At 48.4% G+C, this 18,431-nt stretch overlaps 2 protein-coding genes across 2 annotated transcripts in view; one reads left to right on the top strand and one right to left on the bottom strand.

Moving 5' to 3' along the window:
• The first annotated feature begins 3,059 nt into the window (after nt 1–3,059).
• Nucleotides 3,060–14,049, top strand: IMP4 (IMP U3 small nucleolar ribonucleoprotein 4). The gene is made up of 10 exons (XM_056849880.1): nt 3,060–3,135; nt 5,119–5,177; nt 5,397–5,505; nt 7,431–7,514; nt 8,506–8,615; nt 10,230–10,362; nt 10,567–10,721; nt 12,033–12,127; nt 12,661–12,734; nt 13,937–14,049. The coding sequence occupies exons 1-10, from the start codon at nt 3,060–3,062 to the stop codon at nt 14,047–14,049; spliced, it is 1,008 nt and encodes a 335-aa protein (XP_056705858.1).
• A 3,173-nt stretch (nt 14,050–17,222) lies between these two features.
• The window catches only part of PTPN18 (protein tyrosine phosphatase non-receptor type 18), a 43,312-nt gene continuing 42,103 nt past the window's right edge, over nt 17,223–18,431 (bottom strand). The window contains exons 16-17 of the mRNA XM_056864766.1: nt 17,790–17,894; nt 17,223–17,290 (exon numbers count right to left, since the gene is read on the bottom strand). Of these exons, the coding sequence (XP_056720744.1) occupies nt 17,223–17,290; nt 17,790–17,894 (173 nt within the window). The remainder of the gene's footprint in view (nt 17,291–17,789; nt 17,895–18,431) is intronic.

Raw genomic sequence — 18,431 nt, 5'->3', positions numbered from 1 at the left:
CCCCTTCCTCCTCGGCAACCAATCGAGCATCAGCAGGCGTACTTTTTGACCAATCATCCTTCACTGGAGACGGAGACGTCAGAACACCGGCCAATCCTCGTACTCAGGTTTCATCCCGCGAGGGAGAGCGCTCGGCGGCGGCCATCTTGGTCAAGGGCAGGACTCCCCCGGCTGCTCCGGCCGCGGATGCCCCGGCGGCCATCTTGGACAAGGGCAGCCGGCGATTTTTCTGCACATGTCGATAACCCGTCCCTCCCTCCATGAAGACATAAGAGAGCAGGACATCTGACACTTACGGTTCCTAGTAGAACCTGCCATATGCGGGGCAAAAAGAGGATAGCACACATCAGATGCATATATAAATATGTAAAAACTCACAGTGCAATCCTATGCAGAGTTACTCCGGTCTAAACCCATTGGCATGAATGGGCTTAGACTGGAGTAACTCTCTTTAGGATCGCACTTTGCAGGGTTTTGAAAGAATCAAGCCCTCGCTCCAAAAAGTTATGTTGCCTAATAGAGAAAACTGATCCCTAACGAGAGGGAAGGGTAGGGAAGAAAAAGAGAATTGGGATGCTGGTGAACGTGGGAAGGCAAGCAACGGAGAAGTTAAATACACGTATTTAAGCGCAGCCAGTGTATTCACTGGGTTGTTATACTAGTGCAGGGAACTGAATTATTTTTTTTGCATTTGGAAACCATTTATAGACGTTTACCGGTAGACTTGCCACCACTGTTGCTATAGTTTCTATTTCTTTGGTGTTTGGGGGATTAAAATTAACAAGTCATACTAGATGCAGGAAGGTCTGCTTTCAGATCCCTGCCTGCCACGAACCTTTTGACCAGTCATTCTTTCTTAGCCTACCCTACCTCGCGGGGTTGTTGTGAGGCTAAAAGACAAAAGCCGAGCTCCTTCGAAGGAAAGGTGGGATACAAACGCACTAAGCAATTATACTTCAACTGGTGAAAAAATAACCACCGTTTGATTATGCACCAACCCGCCCTCTTAGGATAGGGTTGCCAGGTCCCTCTTCTCCACTGGCGGGAGGCTTTTGGGGGCGGAGCCCGAGGAGGGCGAGTTTGGGGAGGGACTTCAATGCCGTAGAGTCCCATTGCCAAAGCGGCCACTCTCTCCAGGGGGACTGATCTCTATCAGTTGCAACAGCAGGAGATCTCCAGCTAGTACCAGGACGTTAGAGCAACCCAAATAAACACCTCTGCACTTATACCTAACTTAACTGAACTGCTCATATTCCTGCTCATCTTCTAATGTGATTTATGCCATCACATGCCAGCAATGCCCTTCCACAATCTACATTGGACAAACAGGTCAGTCTCTTAGACAAAGATTAAATGGACATAAGTCTGACATCAGAAACCACAATATTCAAAAAACAGTGGGAGAACATTTCAACCTTCCAGGACATTCTGTTGCAGATTTAAGAGTAGCAGTTCTCTTACAAAGGAATTTCAAAGGGAGATTGGAAAGAGAAACTGCTGAATTACAGTTGATATTCAAATAAAGACATTGCATTTACCTGGGCTGAATAAAGATCTTGCATTCATGGCTCATTACCAATGCTGATTTCTCCACACCCCTCTCTCCCCTGGACATCACAGACTCTTCTGCATACCACACCTAATCCCATCACGCCTGCTATTCACATTTACATACTGTTCCTCTACTTAAAGACCGATGGATTCACATTCTAGCTGTATCTGAAGAAGTGAGCTGTGGCTCATGAAAGCTCATACCCTACCAGAAAATGTTTTTGTTAGTCTTTAAGGTGCTACTGGACTCTTGCCCTTTTTGACTACTGCAAACAGACTAACACGGCTACCCACTGTGAATTAGCTAACAACACTGACAATGCTAGTGAAATGACAAGGTGTATTTGACTTGTGGTATCCCACTGGGAACAGTTTACCCAGTAGAAACACCTGTACAACTATGTATTTGATACAAGGAATCCTGTATTGGAATTAATTTATTGAAGTCCACATAGTTGCTCTTTCATCCTGAACGGGAGAAAAAGAATCGCATTTGGATGTACTTGTGTGCGTGCATTGAAAAATTACAATGAACGGAACGGAAGAAGAAAAAAGAAACGATTGTCTTCCTATTCATCTTTAGTCAAGAAAAGCCTTTACTACACTGCCATTGCAGCAGTTTTTGGAACTTTGCACCTGTGTGGACTATTGAAATTATCTTTGTATATATTTGTAAATATTTCGCTAGTCCTCTTGCGATCCTTTAATGCACAAATACACCTTGTCATTTCACTAGCATTGTCAGTGTGTTGTTAGCTGTTATTGCCAGAGACTGTCAGAGTATCAAGTTGATTGTAATAATCTGACAAGTAACAGCTGTGTGAGAGCTGTCAGATCTTGGAGATCTGAGAGGCCAAAGATGATGTCAGCAGAAGCAATAGCCTTGCTGGTACCAAAGGGAACTGCAGGAATCTGGATCTGGGCAGTTTGCTGATGCAATGCTTGGGAAGGTCCACAGGTGGCCTAATGCAGATCAGGTGCAGTGGGTGTATATAAGGCTATTTAATTGTGCTTCTGTAACACACTCAAATACAAATCAATTACAGCCTGGAAGTAGTAGTGGAGAAGTGTACGTGATGGTATGTTTTATCTGTGCACTGTAAATAAAAGACGCTGCTTCTTATAAAGCAAGACTGCTGGTGGTTATGCCCTGGAGGAACTCCTAAACCACTTGCTTCCACGTCAGAGACTCCTGCAGTACCTGGAGGTTGGCAACCCCTATCTTAGGACCTTCTTCCTCCGTCGCCTTCTGGCCGTTATTTTTTACAGCCCTGCAAAAGACCTGCAGGCCCAGGGGTTTTATTTGCATTGGAACAGGAACCCCAAGGCTCATCGCCCCGCACGTGGAAGCCTCTGCCCACTGCAGACCGGAACCGGAAGCCTCGCTAAAGCGCCGCCAAGACTCGCCTCGGACCTCTTTGTGAAACGGGGCGCCGACGTTCCATGGGCCTTGATTGGACGCGGCGACCGACCGCCCTCTTCTCTGATAGGCGGGGCTTTGTCGGCCAATGAGAAGCGACATCCTGGAGGAAGGGGGAGTCTGGACCCGCGTGGTGGAGTCCCTCGTGGTCTGGTGGCATTATGGTAAGTGTCCAGGGCTCAGAGCAATTGGCTAAACCCGTGTATTCTATTTGCTCCTTGTTACACGTGAACACACGAAGCTGCCTGATGCTGAATCAGACCCTGGGTCCATCAAAATCAGTATTGTCTCTATCAGCCCAGCGACATCAAGGACAACAGATGGAGGCCAGGTCTGTCCAGGATATGAAGCTGAAGGAGTGGGTACAATCTGGTTAGTGTTTAGCTCAAGTCTCAGTTGCCAACAGACTGAAGGGGGAAAAAAATGTCCTGTCTCTTTAATAGAGGCTTAACAGGATGTTTTGTTCCAGGTGATGTTTTGAACACATGAAGCTGCCTTATACTGAATCAGACCCTGGGTCCATCAAAGTCAGTATTGTCTGCTCAGACCGGCAGCGGCTCTCCATGGTCTCAGGCGGGGGTCTTTCACATCACCTCCTTGCCCTGGTCCCTTTAACTGGAGATGCCAGGGATTGAACCTGGGACCTTGTGCATGCCAAGCAGAGGCTCTGCCACTGAGCCACTGCCCCTCCCCTAAAAAACCAACACCTTGAATTGTGCTTGGGAGTGGATTGATAGCCAGTGTAAGTGTTGTAATATCAGGGTCACAAGCTTACATGAACACACATGAAGCTGCCTTCTACTGAATCAGACCCTTGGTCCATCAAAGTCAGTGTTGTCTGCTCAGACCGGCAGCAGCTCTCCAGGGTCTCAGGCGGGGGTCTTTCACATCACCTCCTTGCCCTGGTCCCTTTAACTGGAGATGACAGGGATTGAACCTGGGACCTTCTGCATTGCCAAGCAGATGCTCTGCCACTGAGCCACAGCCCTCCCCAATTACAGTTTTGTAAAATGCACGCACCCCCGTTTTCCGGGGCTGGTTTGTATTGATTCTGTTTTTCATACTGTTTATTGTAATTGAAACCTTATCTAAAGAAAAGTCAAATTTGTCTGCCTAGGAAAGGCTGATCGTATCGCTGCTCTAGGGCTGCATGAGCAGAGCTGTGCTCAAATGAATTCGGAATAGCTACTGAAAAGTAAATGAATTCGGATTTGTCGTTGGTGTTTTCGAGGAAATGACCCTAACCTCATGTAATGGGTTGCAGAATGCAGCCCTGAAGGCGAAAAGTTAATCAATTGATTGAGAGAAACCTGTGTGCACGTGTCATGGGGAAGGCAGTAGGTGGACTGTGTTGTGTATGTATAAAAACAGATTATATTTTAAAAAGGTTTCCTGTTGGGTGCCTTAACTTCTGAATTTCTTACCGTTCCTGTAAGAATGTGGAGTTCGCTGCCAGAGGATGTAGTGATGTCCCCAGACATAGATGGCTTTAAAAGGGGATTAGACAGATCCGTGGAGGGTAGGTTTATCAGTGGCTACTAGCCGTGGTGTCTAAGGGAACCTCCACGTTCAGAGGCAGTCAACCTCTGAATCCCAGTGCCAGGAGGCAACATCAGGGGAAGGCCTTGGCCTCTGTGCCCTCTTGTTGGATCTCCTGTATAACTGGTTGGCTGCTGTGGGAGACAGAATGCTGGACTAGAATAATGGAATCATGGAAGGGACCACCAGGCTCATCTAGTCCAACCCCCTGCACAATGCAGGAATTTCACAACTACCTCCCCCACACACACCCAGCGACCCCTACTCCATGCCCAGAAGATGGCCAAGATGCCCTCCCTCTCATGAACTGCCTAAGGTCATATGGGGAGAAGCCATGGCATAGTAGTAGAGCAATCTGCTTGGCATGTGGAAAGTCCAAGGTTCAATCCCTAGTATCACCAGTTTCAAGGATCTGGCAGTAGGTAATGTGAAAGACCTCTGCCTGAGACCCTGGAGAACTGCTGCCGGTCGGAGTAGACAATGCAGACTTCGATGGATGAACGGTCCAATTCAGTATAAGACAGCTTCATGTGTTCCTGTGACTAGAGGAATCACTGGTCTGATCCAGCAGGGCTCTTCTTCTGTTCTTATTTCCTCCCGTTTTCTAGGATACAAATCCAAAACGGGGTGGCCAGAATCCGTCACATGGCTGGGCATATTTGAGCCTGTTTGAAATGCATGAGTTTGCACTCTGCCTAAATCTACCGAGTTTTGGACAGGGTCAGGATGTTTCCGGATTTGAGAAGTGTGTTTCCTGGGTCCTTAGCAGGCATTTGGGGGATGGATCTGTTTCCTTGAATACAGTTGGGTGGCTGGATTTCTTTGAGTTTTCCTGCTCATTAAAGCATCTCGGCAAATTCATTCATGCTTGTGTGTTCCTTTTTAGTTGCGCCGGGAGGCCCGTCAGCGACGGGAATATCTTTTCCGCAAAGCTCAAGAGGAGAAACTCCGGGCTGTTGAGGAGAAAAAGGAAAAAATCAAGAAAGCACTTGATGGTAACAAAAGACTTCTGTCCGCAAAACCTGTGTGTGTGGGTTTGGGGGGGGCCCTTAGTAACCAGTGCATGTGTGCAGGGATTTGCAGTGGAGGACCAGTTAGCTTCTGTGGCCCCCCACCCATTGTGCAATAGATCATCTCCCCAGCTTTAGAACCATAGAGTTGGAAGGAGCCAAACAGGCCATCTAGTCCAACCCCTGCTCAATGCAGGACCAGCCTAGAGCATCCCCAACAAGTGCTTGTCCAGCCTCTGCTTAAAGGCGTCCAGTGAGGAGGAGCTCACCACCTCCCTAGGCAGCTGATTCCACTGTCAAAAAACTCTTACTGTAAATTTCCCCCCCTAATATCCAGCCAAAGTGATAGCAATATTCCCTCTTCTTCCCACTAACTTTTTGATATTAAATCAAAAGAGTTTCCATCTAGACATTTCTAGATGGAAATTTCGAACAATCACAGCGGTTCATCAGTGGAACAGACTTCCTCGGGAGGTGGTAAGCGCTCCTTCCCTGGAGGTTTTTAAGCCGAGGCTAGATGGCCATCTGCCAGCAATTCTATGACCTTAGGCAGATGATGAGAGGGAAGGCCTCTTGGCCATCTTCTGGGCATGGAGTAGGGGTCAATGGGTGTGTGTGGGTGGGGAGGTAGTTGTGAATTTCCTGCATTGTGCAGGGGGTTGGACTAGATAACCCTGGTGGTTCCTTCCAACTCTATGATTCTACATATGCACCACAGTTGAAAAGTAACACATAGAGACCATCCATGTTTGTCATAAATTATTTGATTTTATTTATATTCTGGACACTCCCATGTGTGCTGGGAGGTATACGTGCCTGTCATCCGAGTCATATCTATCTCTGCTGTCAAAGAACTTGGCATTTAAATCACGGGTGTGGATGGTTTGCGGAAACAAAACAAGGGAAAAGTTTGAAATCCTTTCCCACTCGCTAGCGTTTTCTTTTCCATTATGCTCCCTCTCGCAAGATACCACAGTCTTCTGCTTCAGTTTCTCCTCTGCCCTCCAATTTGGAAACCACAATGACAGTGAAAATGAGAAAAAAGTCTTCCTGTCTATGGTAGATATAAACAAAAATCCCCATAATCTAAGGTTAAGTCCCTGTTCCATGGTTCAATAGAGGACTTCTCATGTATTTTGTTTAGCTGCCCATTTTATGACTCCATTCGTTTTAAATTAACCCGGCATATCCCAGAAATATTCGATACAGTTGAGGGTCGAGTTAGATTTTTAATGGCAGACTTTAATTCTAAGATCACGCTTAGCGTGGCTTTTTTTTATTATGTTAGCATCTAAGTTAAGCAAGAAATTTGTTGAAAATTAGGCTCTGAAGTTGTTGTAGAAAGAATATTGTAGTGGAACTATAATGTTTAAATCAGCAATAATATGTATATACGTGACTGTTTGTAACATTTTAAACATTTTATTCATGTAATTCTGGGTGTTGTGGGTTATATATTTTGTATGGTTTTAATCTGAATATTGTTAAGGTCTGTGACTAAAACATTAATAAAATTGAAAACTACTGATATAAATGATCTTGAGTATATGTATGACTCTCCCCCCTCCCAATCTGGAAGGAACATTGTAGAAGCGTTGTTAATAAGTCCTTGGAGAATTCTCTCCACCCCAAAAAAACCTGTGGTAATACTGGGCAAGGTCAGCCCTGGTTAGTATTTGGATGGGAGACCACCAAGGAATACCAGGGTTGTTGTGCAGAGGAAGGCACTGGAAAACTACCTCTGTTAGTCTCTTGCCATGAAAACCCCAAAAGAGGTCGCCATAAGTTGGCTACGACTTGACGGCACTTTACACACACACAATACTGGGCAAACTTGCATTGGCTGGAGAGAGTTGTCTCTGTGGCCTCATATATGTGTTCTAGAACCTTCTTTGCTTTTTCCCTTCCAGAGAACTGCCTCATCCCCACGGAACTGCGGAAAGAGGCCCTCCGGCTTCAGAAATCAATTGAGTTTGATGACGAGGGCGCGACAGGTGAGTGGCTTGCTAGAGCAAGCGAACTGGCTTGCAAACAGCTCTCAGAAATCCTCTTTCTGCTCAAGCCTGAAACATCTTGTAGCCTTGTTGGACAAGATGGGGAGGGGGGAAAGGGAGATGGGAAAGAGGAGGAAGAAACTCATCTAAGGGCCAATAGGAGGGTCATGGCAGAAATAAGGGGGGGTTTTCTCCCAGAGCTTAGTTGGAGTCATGGCTTAGGACCGAATTCCTGGCGAGTGTGAATTAAGGGCTGTTTAGCTTGGAAAGAAGGTGGCTAAGGGGAGACATGATAGACGTCTATAAAATTATGCATGGTATGGAGAGAGTGGACAGGGAGAAGTTTTTCTCCCTCTCTCATAATACCAGACCACGGGGTCATCTGCTGAACTGCAGGGTGAGAGATTCAAAACAGATAAAAGGAAGTATTTCTTCACACAGCGCATAGTTAAATTGTGGAACTCCCTGCCCCAGGATGTGGTGATGGAACTTGGAAGGCTTGAGGAGGGGAGTGGACATGTTCATGGAGGAGAGGGCTATCCATAGCTACTAGTCAAAATGGATACTAGTCATGATGCATACCTAATCTGTCCAGGATCAGAGGATCAGGCCTATTATGTGAGGTGCTGTGGAACACAAGCAGGACAATGCTGCTGCAGTTGTCTTGTTTGTGGGCTTCCTAGAGGCACCTGGTTGGCAAATCTTTGCTAACAGAATGGGACTTCCTCATCTCCCTCCCCCTGGTAAAGCCCCAGATGATCTCCAAGATGCTGCTGCTGGGGGACAGCAGACCCACAGCTGGGAATGGCGTGAGAGAGGGGTTGCAAGTCTGCAGTGGGAGGAAGGAATTGGTGAAAGTTGCTTCCCTTCCGTTGTCGGAATGCCGCTCCGGGGTCCAGAGGTTTCTAGTGGAGAACACCTGTTCTTGTGGCTGTGTAGCTGAGAGTGTCTGTCTCCTTGTGGATTTGTGATTCTTGTGTCGCCCTACCAGGGGTGACCACTCAAGTGGACGATGAGTACCGCTGGGCAGGCGTGGAAGACCCTCGCATCATGGTCACCACGTCACGCGACCCCAGCTCCCGTCTCAAGATGTTTGCCAAAGTAAGTGAGGGTTGTTTCTTCCCTTTTAGCAGGAGGCAGGGGGAACGTCTCCTTGTGGGTGGTTTGGGGGGCTAGAGGCAGACTTTGTGGGGTGGGACAGGGAGGGTTTTCTTCTTGCAGATCGATGGTAGGGTTCATATTCTCACATTGGTTGGTCCCTGAGATTAATTCCTGCCATTTCTCTGGCTGGATGGCAGGCCCCTGCCCCGGAAGATGGGCTTTGAGGTTTGCCACAGGACTTAGATTTTGAACCAAGGCTCAGTGCTGGGGCACAAGGAAGTAGCCTCTGAGCACCCGCATGGTGCCTTTCTCTCTTAAAAAACAAACAAACTTTATTGCATCTTGAAAAACAGTACATTTTAGTATAATATCTATCTTGCATCCAGCTTTCTTGAAGTAAATTGACTTTAAAATTAAATGCAAAGGGCGAAGAAGGATACAAGGGTGTGGAGAAAGCTCTATGGAAAATAGTTTCATAAGGAGAGGGGATTTAAAAAAAATCTTATCATTATTTTTTTGAAATGCCAAATCCAGGCCTAAAAACACCACACTATGCAGAATGTCGCAGAGGGAAAAGAAGGGAGGGGGGCCAGAGTTGGGAAAAACTGCAGCTGTAATAAGGGGGAGATTTTGATATATAAACAGAAAAATTTGACAGAACAATTTCGGGGTTTTTTTCAGGGTTTTTTTTCCTGGCAGGATTTTCTTTCCTTCCCATTTTCAAAAACCAAGTCCGGTAAAGCCAGCTCATTAAGGAAGCAAAACAACAATACCCCAATCAAAAACACAAACACATGAAGCTGCCTTACACTGAATCAGACTTTCGGTCCATCAAAGTCAGTATTGTCTACTCAGACCGGCAGTGGCTCTCCAGGGTCTCTGGCGGAGAGGTCTTTCATATCACCTACTTCCCTGGTCCCTTTAACAGGAGATGCCGGGGATTGAACCTTGGACCTTCTGCATGCCAAGCAGATGCTCTACCACTGAGCCCCAGCCCCTCCCCTAAAAAACCAGCACCTTGAATTGGGCTTGGGAGTGGATTGATAAGCCAGCGTAGTTGTTGTAATATCGGGGTCACAAGCTCACATGAACACATGAAGCTGCCTTCTGCTGAATCAGACCCTTGGTCCATCAAAGTCAGTATTGTCTACTCAGACCGGCAGCAGCTCTCCAGGGTCTCTGGCAGGGGTCTTTAAACATCACCTACTTGCCTGGTCCCTTTAAATGGAGATGCCGGGGATTGAACCTGGGACCTTCTGCTTGCCAAGCAGATGCTCTACCACTGAGCCATGGCCCCTCCAAAAGACTTTGGACGAATAGAACAGATTACCTTACACACCCACAAGCCACTCTGCCCTTCAGAAATCTACTGCTCTGGAGGACTTGGTTACAGCCAACTGGCCATTGAGAATTTAAATTTATAGAGGACGGTGCCTTTCTGAACTGTGCACTGTCCACACCTTTGTGGGAACAGAGGGCTTCCACATTGGAGGATGCGGCTTGCAGAGACAGACAAGCGCCCTCTCATCTCTTATTCGGTAGTGACCGTCAGTCTGACTCTGGCTACGGTGGTCCCTTGGCTTCACACCTTTGTTCTTCCCTCTTTTGACCCAGGAGCTCAAGCTGGTCTTCCCGGGGGCCCAGCGCATGAACCGAGGCCGGCACGAGGTGGGCGCCCTTGTCCGGGCCTGCAAGGCCAACGGGGTCACGGATCTCCTGGTGGTGCATGAGCACAGAGGGGTGCCTGGTGAGTGACCACGTTGGGAGGGGTGCTGGCCCGGGTGCGTTCAGGGTTGACGGCAACAAGCTCATTGGGCGGGAAAGCTGCCGGGGGGAGCAGGTATTTGTGCTTATAGTAATGTTACCTTTTGGAGCTGCCGCATTCTGGCTTTGAGGCTGGTGGCCACGTGGATTTGGGCCTTGCTAACCTCACAGTTTCCCCCCTCTTTAGACGGGCTCATAATCAGCCACCTACCCTTCGGCCCCACGGCCTACTTCACGCTCTGCAATGTGGTGATGCGCCACGACATCCCGGATATTGGAACCATGTCGGAGGCCCACCCCCACCTCATTTTCCACAACCTCACCTCTCGGCTTGGACAGCGGGTAAGATGTGCTGGGAGACCTCGGGGCCAGTTGCCGTTCTCTCTGGACTCTCTCAGCCCACGCGGAGGCAGGCATTGGCAAACCACCTCCGAACGTCTCTTGCCTTGAAAACGGGGTCGCCGTAAGTCAGCTGTGACTCGACGACACACACACAGCTTAGGAGGCAGTAAAGAAAGATTAGAGGAATTGGACTTGCATCGTGGAGAGCCAGTGTGGTGTAGTGGTTAAGAGCGGTGGTTTGGAGCGGTGGACGCTGATCTGGAGTACCGGGTTCGATTCCCCACTCCTCCACATGAGCTGCGGAGGCTGATCTGGTGAACTGGATTTGTTCCCCCACTCCTACGCACGAAGCCAGCTGGGTGACCTTGGGCGAGTCACAGCTCTCTCAGCCCCACCTACCTCACAGGGTGTCTGTTGTGGGGAGGGGAAGGGAAGGTGATTGTAAGCTTGTTTGGGTCTCCCTTAAGTGGCAGAGAAAGTCGGCATATAAAAACCAACTCTTCTTCATCGTTTCATCAAGGGCCATTTAGCCTCCATGTTTAGAGATAAGGGCGTCTCTGAATACCAGCTGCCGGTCTTCGTGCCCTGCTGGTGGGCTTCTGTGGGACTGACCACTGTTGGAAACAGGATGCTAGGCTAAGTGGTGGCAGACCCTAATCTAGAGAACCGGGTTCGATTCCCCGCTCCTCCACATGAAGCTTGCTGGGTGACCTTGGGCCAATCACAGTTCTCTCCGAACTCTCTCAGCCCCACCTATTTCACAAGGTGTCTGTTGTGGGGAGGGGAAGACGATTGTAAGCAGCTTTGAGACTCCTTAAAAGGTAGAGAAAAGCAGGATATAAAAAACGACTCTTCTTCTACCTTTGTATCCCACCTTGCTTCCATTCCTGATCTCAAGGGAGTGCATAGACCGGCCCTTCTGCGAGGCTGCTAGATTGGGTGTCTTCTGATAATTCCTGGCTCGATCGAGCAAAGTTGCTGTGATATTGTGGGCTTGGTGGGGGTAGGGTGTGGGTGCGGCAGACGGGTGAGTTCATACCAGCCCCTAAGAAATTCCCGGGGAATGTTTCTCTTGGCGTGAACTCAGCTTAGGCCGTTCCAGTGGGATTTGTGTAGTTCTCGGATGCTTCAATTCTGCAGCCGTGCTTCATTCTGCTCAGGCCAAGCTCCACCTCTCAAATTTCTGTGAGGGCGAGGGTAGCTGTTTCCTCGTCCTTCCTGATTTTGCTTCTGAGCTTTGCTGAACGGTGTGTGCTTTTTAAAAAAAATGTGTGCTTCTGCCTCCCTTCATTTCCCCCCCACCCACCTCAGGTCACCAGCATCCTCAAATACCTTTTCCCGGTGCCCAAAGATGACAGCAAACGGGTTATCACCTTTGCCAACCAAGATGACTACATCTCCTTTAGGTATGTGGCCACCGTGGTGTAGTGGTTAGGAGCAGTGTTTTGGAGTGGTGGACTCTAATCTGGAGAACCGGGTTGGTTTCCCGACTCCTACACATGATGCCAGCTGGGTGACCTTGGGCTAGTCACACTCTCTCGGCCCCAGCTACATCACAGGGTGTCTGTTGTAGGGAGGGGAAAGGAAGGTGATTATAAGCCGGTTTGATTCTCCCTTAAGTGGCAGGGAAAGTTGGCATATAAAAACCAACTCTCCTCCTCCAAGTCCAGCACCCTTACTGCTTCATTCTGCAGCACATGCGCAGTGTGGCATTTTAGCTGCCATGCGCTCCAAGCCCAGTGGTTTTGGCACTGGGCTTGGCACTGCTGCACATGTGTTGCTTTTATGCTGTGTGCCAAACCCAGACAGCAGGGACAGCTGCAGCAAGCAGTAGGGAAGGGCTGAAGCAAATGGGGCCAGTCGGAGACAGGTGGCATCTTAAATCGGCCTCTTGGCCTCTTCAGACACCTTACAAAAGCATGGAATCTTTCCTGGGCAGGCACCACGTCTACAAGAAAACCGATCACCGGAACGTGGAGCTCACTGAGGTTGGGCCGAGGTTCGAGATGAAACGTGAGTAATGGCCTTAAGAATGTGAACTAACCAAGTCACGTGTTCAGCTGTTCAAGGAACTCTGTAGTAAAGCCACCGTTTTTCCAGTGGCCTTGGCCCCACCAGCTGCAGTGTGGGGCTAATAGCACTGACGTGCTTTAGAGGGCCAGTCTGTAAGGATTGCCGATTGCAAAACGGGCAGTGTGGTGTAGTGCTTAACATAAGAAAAGCCCTGCTGGATCAGACCAAGGCCCATCAAGTCCAGGAGTCTGTTCACATAGTGGCCAACCAGGTGCCTCTAGGAAGCCCACAAACAAGACGTCCGCAGCAGCATTATCCAGCCTGTGGTCCTCAGCTCCTAATATAATAGACATGCTCCTCTGATCCTGGAGAGAACAGGTATGCATCATGACTAGTATCCAGTTTGACTAGTAGCCATGGATAGCCCTATCATAAGAACTTAAGAGAAGCCCTGCTGGATCAGACCAAGGCCCATCAAGTCCAGCAGTCTGTTCACACAGTGGCCAACCAGGTGCCTCTAGAGAGCCCACAAACAAGACAACTGCAGCAGCATTGTCCTGCCTCTATTCCACGGCACCTAATACAATAGGCATGCTCCCCTGATTCTAGAGAGAGTAGGTATGCATCATGACTAGTATCCATTTTGACTAGTAGCCATGGATAGCCCTCTCCTCCATGAACATGTCCACTCCCCTCTTAAAGCTTTCCAGGTTGGCAGCCATCACCACATCACCACATCACCACCACCATTTAATTATGCCTTGTGTGAAGAAATACTTCTTTTACCTGTTTTGAATTTCTCACCCTCCAGCGTCACCAGATGACCCCGCGTTCTAGTATTACAAGAGAGGGAGAACATCTTCTCCCTGTCCATTCTATCCTTACCATGCATAATTTGATAGACCTTTATCGTGTCTCCCCTTAGCCGCCTTCTTTCCAAGCTAAACAGCCCTAAGAGTTTTAACCACTCCTCATAGGGCAGTTGCTCTAGCCCAGGGGTGTCGAACTCAATTGTTGTGAGAGCTGGATATGACATAAATGTCACTCGGTCGGGCCAGGACATGCCTCTCCAGCCCAGATCGAGAGTGGGGGTGGTAGCGGCTGCCTCGTGGGCTGGATAAGAGCTCTCAAGGGGCCGGATCCGGCCCGCGGGCCTTATGTTTGACGACCCTGGTCTAAAGGGTTCGTTTCTCTGATTGCAGTGTATATGATCAAGCTGGGAACCTTGGAGCAGGAGAGCACGGCCGACGTGGAATGGCGCTGGCACCCGTACACCCACACGGCTAAGAAGCGGAAATTCCTGAGCATGGAATAGCGTGGGCCTCGTGCCACTTTTCACTCTGCCACCCCTGGTCTCTTCGGTAAGCAGCTCTATGCTGGCTGCGTTTTGGATTCCTGGATACTTGGTGATGGAACTCTTCCGGCCCCTCCTAGGACTGAATATCTCCATGGTTCCTTCAGCCAGCGGGCCCCAACCTCTCCATTTTTCTTACATGGACAATTAGACTGCCACAAAGGCCTTGCTTTTTTGTTCAGAAGGGGGGGTCTACTGTCTTAGGGCTCTGCCTCCCCATTTAGCTGTTGAATTTGGCACCTGTAAACGGGGCTGCTCCTCTACCAGCTGCATGCTTTCAAAGTCACCCGCAGGGGACGGTCAGCACCGGTATCAAAGAGGCTCTTCTTACAACCCTCCCTCCAAAGTCCTGAGATGTGCTTCAGCTCGAACAAGCAACTCCAGTCATTTCCTAGGGTTTCCTGAGAATATGGCATAGCATGCTCAATGGAAGGTTGTTAAATAACATCTCCACGGAAAGGTGTATATTTGGATATGGCTCAAATATCAGAGGAATGTGACTGAAGAAATATATGAAATAGGAAATGCCAGATTCCTGTTTCGCCGCTCTGTCGTTTCGCTCCGGCAAGCTGCCCCCTCTTGTTGCCTCGCTGGCTACAATCTTTTTACTGCAGCCGCCTTGGTCAATTACATAGCAAACGGCTTTGCTTGATTACAGCATAATATAGTGTTATTTCTCTCCATGAACGCCGTTTTGACCTGAGCTGTTCACTCTCCTACTCCTTATTCTCAGGGAACCCTAGGAAATGACTGGAGTTGTTTGCCCATTCCTTTGTGGGAGGTGCTTTAAACGACGAGGGAGCTACCAATTTGGACTGTTACAGACTTTGTAGACAGAGCAACCATTATGTTAGTCATCTGAAAAATTAAGATATAATCTAGTAATATTATGTGTATTTGAGTAGACAATTATATTTGATTTAAGATTTACCTTTCGGTCATAGTTGCTGTTGTGTTGTGGATTTCCAGTTTTCAGCACGAGGTTTTGTTTTTCCTTTCTCAACTTGAACAAGGGCTACTGGGGTTGCCCAAAGCAGCTTTGGAGAGGGGGTGATACATAACCGAAGCCATTTTCCCTTCTCCCCCATGGATGTTCGATCAGGGAGGGGCACCTTTGGGATAACGACATTGATCTCCTCCCCCCCTCCTTGGTTCTCTTTCTGTTTTCTTAGATGTGTCCCTCAGTTCCATGGTCACAGGAAGTATTTTTCATGGGGAGTATCCCAGGGGGAGGGGGAATTCTGCCAGAACATGGGGCAAGTGCGAGTAGATACCAGAGAGTAGGGGGAGTGTTAGGGAGAAGGGATAGAGTTCTGATGTAGAAAAAGGCACACACTGGAGGGGGAAAAAAGGGTCTTTTGTGGGCGATGTGAAATGGCTCCTTTTTGGTTAGTTGGTCTAAGCCTGGTTTGCAATAGAGGTACGTGGGGTGACACAGCAGGTTAAGGTGATACAATAAACGTTGAAATAATAAAGATAGGCCTTTGTTTCAACATTTCAATACAAGGCATCGTTCCATTCGCTCTAGTTCCTTTCTGCCTACAATAATCACTATGTAGGGACACTTGATGGCGGTCGTATACATTCCAAACTGGCGCGGATATGAATATGTCAAAGTGGAGGGGAAGTAGGGCTCTGTGTGTGCGATTTCCAGGAGGAAAGGAAAAGCAAGTTTCTAGTCCTCATTGACGTAAAGAGATTTGGAGGTGGGGGGGGGAATGCTGGGCAGCTGGTCTGGTTTCTCGAAAAGGCAAGGTCTTTCTTTTTTCCTCTCCCAGTCTATCCTCGCCCATTACACTCTGGTCGTTTATGCATGGGAGTTCATTGCTCACTCGACCCACACTTTTCTGTTGCGAATCCAAAAACTGCTATGCACCAGCAGACACCAAGCTCAAATCGGAAAACATTTGAGTCCCGGCCCCTTGAAAACGCTGCTTTGTAATTGGCTGTAGTGTTTTCTGTGAGAGAAACGTCCATTTCCCCTCCCCACCAAAGGAAACCCAAGTGCCGTTTTGCAAGCCTTTTCAAAAAATGGAGCTCTCTGAAAGGAACTGGGGGGTGGGGGTAGGGAGAACCCCAAGTGTCGTTTTAAAATCCTTTCTTGTGTGAGTATGCTCAGAAAGAGAAATCGGGAAGCATTTGAGTCCCTGCCTCTTGAAATGTTGCTTTGTAATTGGCTGTAGTGCTTTCAGTAAAAGAAACGTTAACCTCCCCCCCCCCCACTCCCCTGTTGCACGCTTTGGCTTATGCATGGAGATTTCACCTAGGCTGATCTCAGGGGAGATCAAAGAATCAGGATTTAACAGGAACGGGAAAACAAAAGCACTGCCAGGGCTGGACGCGAGGTCATCTCTAATGGATGGGAAACTCATGCATAACTCCAAGGAACAACCGAGGCAGACCAGGGGCGAATGTGAGTGCGTACCCGTGCGTAAATGACCTCTGCCCCCAAAATGTTCTGCACAATGAGAACTGAACTGTGACAACTGGAAGACACATTTGATTTGGCAACCAATTTTGCCGAGGTGGTGCTCTGAAGTTTGTAGCCTGGCTTTTCTCAAGGTGGCCTGCCACTGATCTTTCTGTTTTTCCTGATCACCTTCCTTGAACTCCTATTTAAATGATTTTCTGGTCAAAGAAGGAAGGAAAACTTAGGTTGACAATGGAGTGTGGAGATAAGGTAAGCATCCTTGGGTGGCCAGGAAATGATTTAGACAGCTTAGAATAAATGTGTTTAATTTGAGGCACGGCACTGGAATTTTCAGGCATTGGGTTTAAGTGTTTGCTGGCTGGAATAAAGGGTCATCTCATACTTGGACCCCAGAACCACTCGAGACCTGCTGAAGTGGGTTAGGCTGTTCCCGTTCTCTCACCTCCTTCCCCGCTTGAGAACAAGAATCAAGATTTCTTCACTGGAGAATTCCCAGTTTCATGCCTCTGGCTTTCTTCCTTTCCAGCCACCAAGTCTGCCAAAGCCTTGGCCTTAGCTCCAGTCTGGTACGCAGCTTCTGAGGCAGTTTGCTGATTGTATCCCTACTCCCTAGTATAGGGGTAAATGTGGCTGCAGTTCAGTCCACTCCGTACAGCTGCACGGCAGAAGCAGCGTTCATTTTTCCCCGCATTGCAGGTGACGGCTACACCCGGCTCCACTCTGCGGGAGGGTCTCTCGGTCCTTTCGGCTTTCCGATGCGGAAGTTAAACCCTGGGGAGGGAGAAGAGAGACAGAGATTCTTGTTCTTTCCTTTGTCCCTTAGAAGCTCCTTGATCCATTGATCTTGAGCATTGTAATTTTAAATCTAATGCTTGAGGGAGATAAGGACTGAAATAAATCTTGCCACTGACAATGTAGCCTTGGGATCCCTGTCACTTAATAAAAAAAGGCATCATGTCAGACACAGGAGCATTAGATTTATATATTAAAAGGGGAAAGATATAACCTTTCTGGGTATGGTATATTCATGTGTAGGAGTGGAAAAATAAACCTAGTCCACCCCTCATGTGGAGAGTGGGGAATCAAACCCAGCTCTTCAGATTAGAGTCCACTGCTCCACCACGCTGGTACACAGCCCTGTACCATGTGTGCACGGGCACACAGTGAATATTAAATCCCCACCGACCTCCATGGCCAAGCTTTCATGCGTCCTCTTCCTCTCACACAAAAACGGGGGTGTTCAGATAGGCCCGCCACTCCCTTTACTCACCCATTGGATTGGTGGAAGACCCCGCCGTGTTTGAGACGCCCCGGGGAACAGGATCACCTATGTCTTCATATGCTTGTGGGGGGATATTTCGGGGTGACGTCAGAGCTGTGGTAAAACAAGGGGGCAGTTAATGTCTGTTGGCTGTGACAAAGATACTGGAGCAATCCCCCCCTTTCCCCTTAGTATCAGCAACATGGACAGGTTTGCATGCTCTTAGGAAGACCACTCTGCAAAAAAAAAAGCTCATTCTTTCCTGGTAAAGCTTTTAGCACAGGGGAAGTTTGGTTGGAACTGAAACTGTCCCCTCCAAGGAGAGGGATGAAGCTAGATCCCGCTTATTTAGACTTAGTTGGACTCTAATCTGGTGAACCGGGTTTGATTCCCCACTCCTCCACATGAGCGGCAGAGGCTAATCTGGTGAACTGGGCTGGTTTTTCCATTCCTACACATGAACCCAGCTGCGTGACCTTGGGCTAGTCTCAGCTCTCAGCCCCACCCACCTCACAAGGTGTCCTGTTGTGGGGAGAGGAAGGGAAGGGGATCATAAGCCGGTTTGATTCTTCCTTAAGTGGTAGAGAAAGTCGGCATATTAAAAAACCAACTCTTCTTTTTCTCTTATGAGGAGTCTAGTCAACAATTTGG

This window comes from Euleptes europaea, chromosome 1 (assembly GCF_029931775.1).
Source record: "Euleptes europaea isolate rEulEur1 chromosome 1, rEulEur1.hap1, whole genome shotgun sequence".
Lineage (NCBI taxonomy): Eukaryota > Metazoa > Chordata > Lepidosauria > Squamata > Sphaerodactylidae > Euleptes > Euleptes europaea.
The sequence above is the reverse complement of the archived record's forward strand: the minus strand, read 5'-3'. Positions and strand labels throughout refer to the sequence as shown.

Excerpts from the sequence above, each read along its gene's own strand:
- IMP4 (XM_056849880.1), top strand. The coding sequence starts at position 3,060 with ATGAGAAGCGACATCCTGGAGGAAGGGGGAGTCTGGACCCGCGTGGTG. Across the intron at positions 10,363-10,566 it reads TGAGCACAGAGGGGTGCCTG|ACGGGCTCATAATCAGCCAC; the intron begins GTGAGTGACCAC and ends CCCCCTCTTTAG. Across the intron at positions 12,128-12,660 it reads GATGACTACATCTCCTTTAG|GCACCACGTCTACAAGAAAA; the intron begins GTATGTGGCCAC and ends TTTCCTGGGCAG.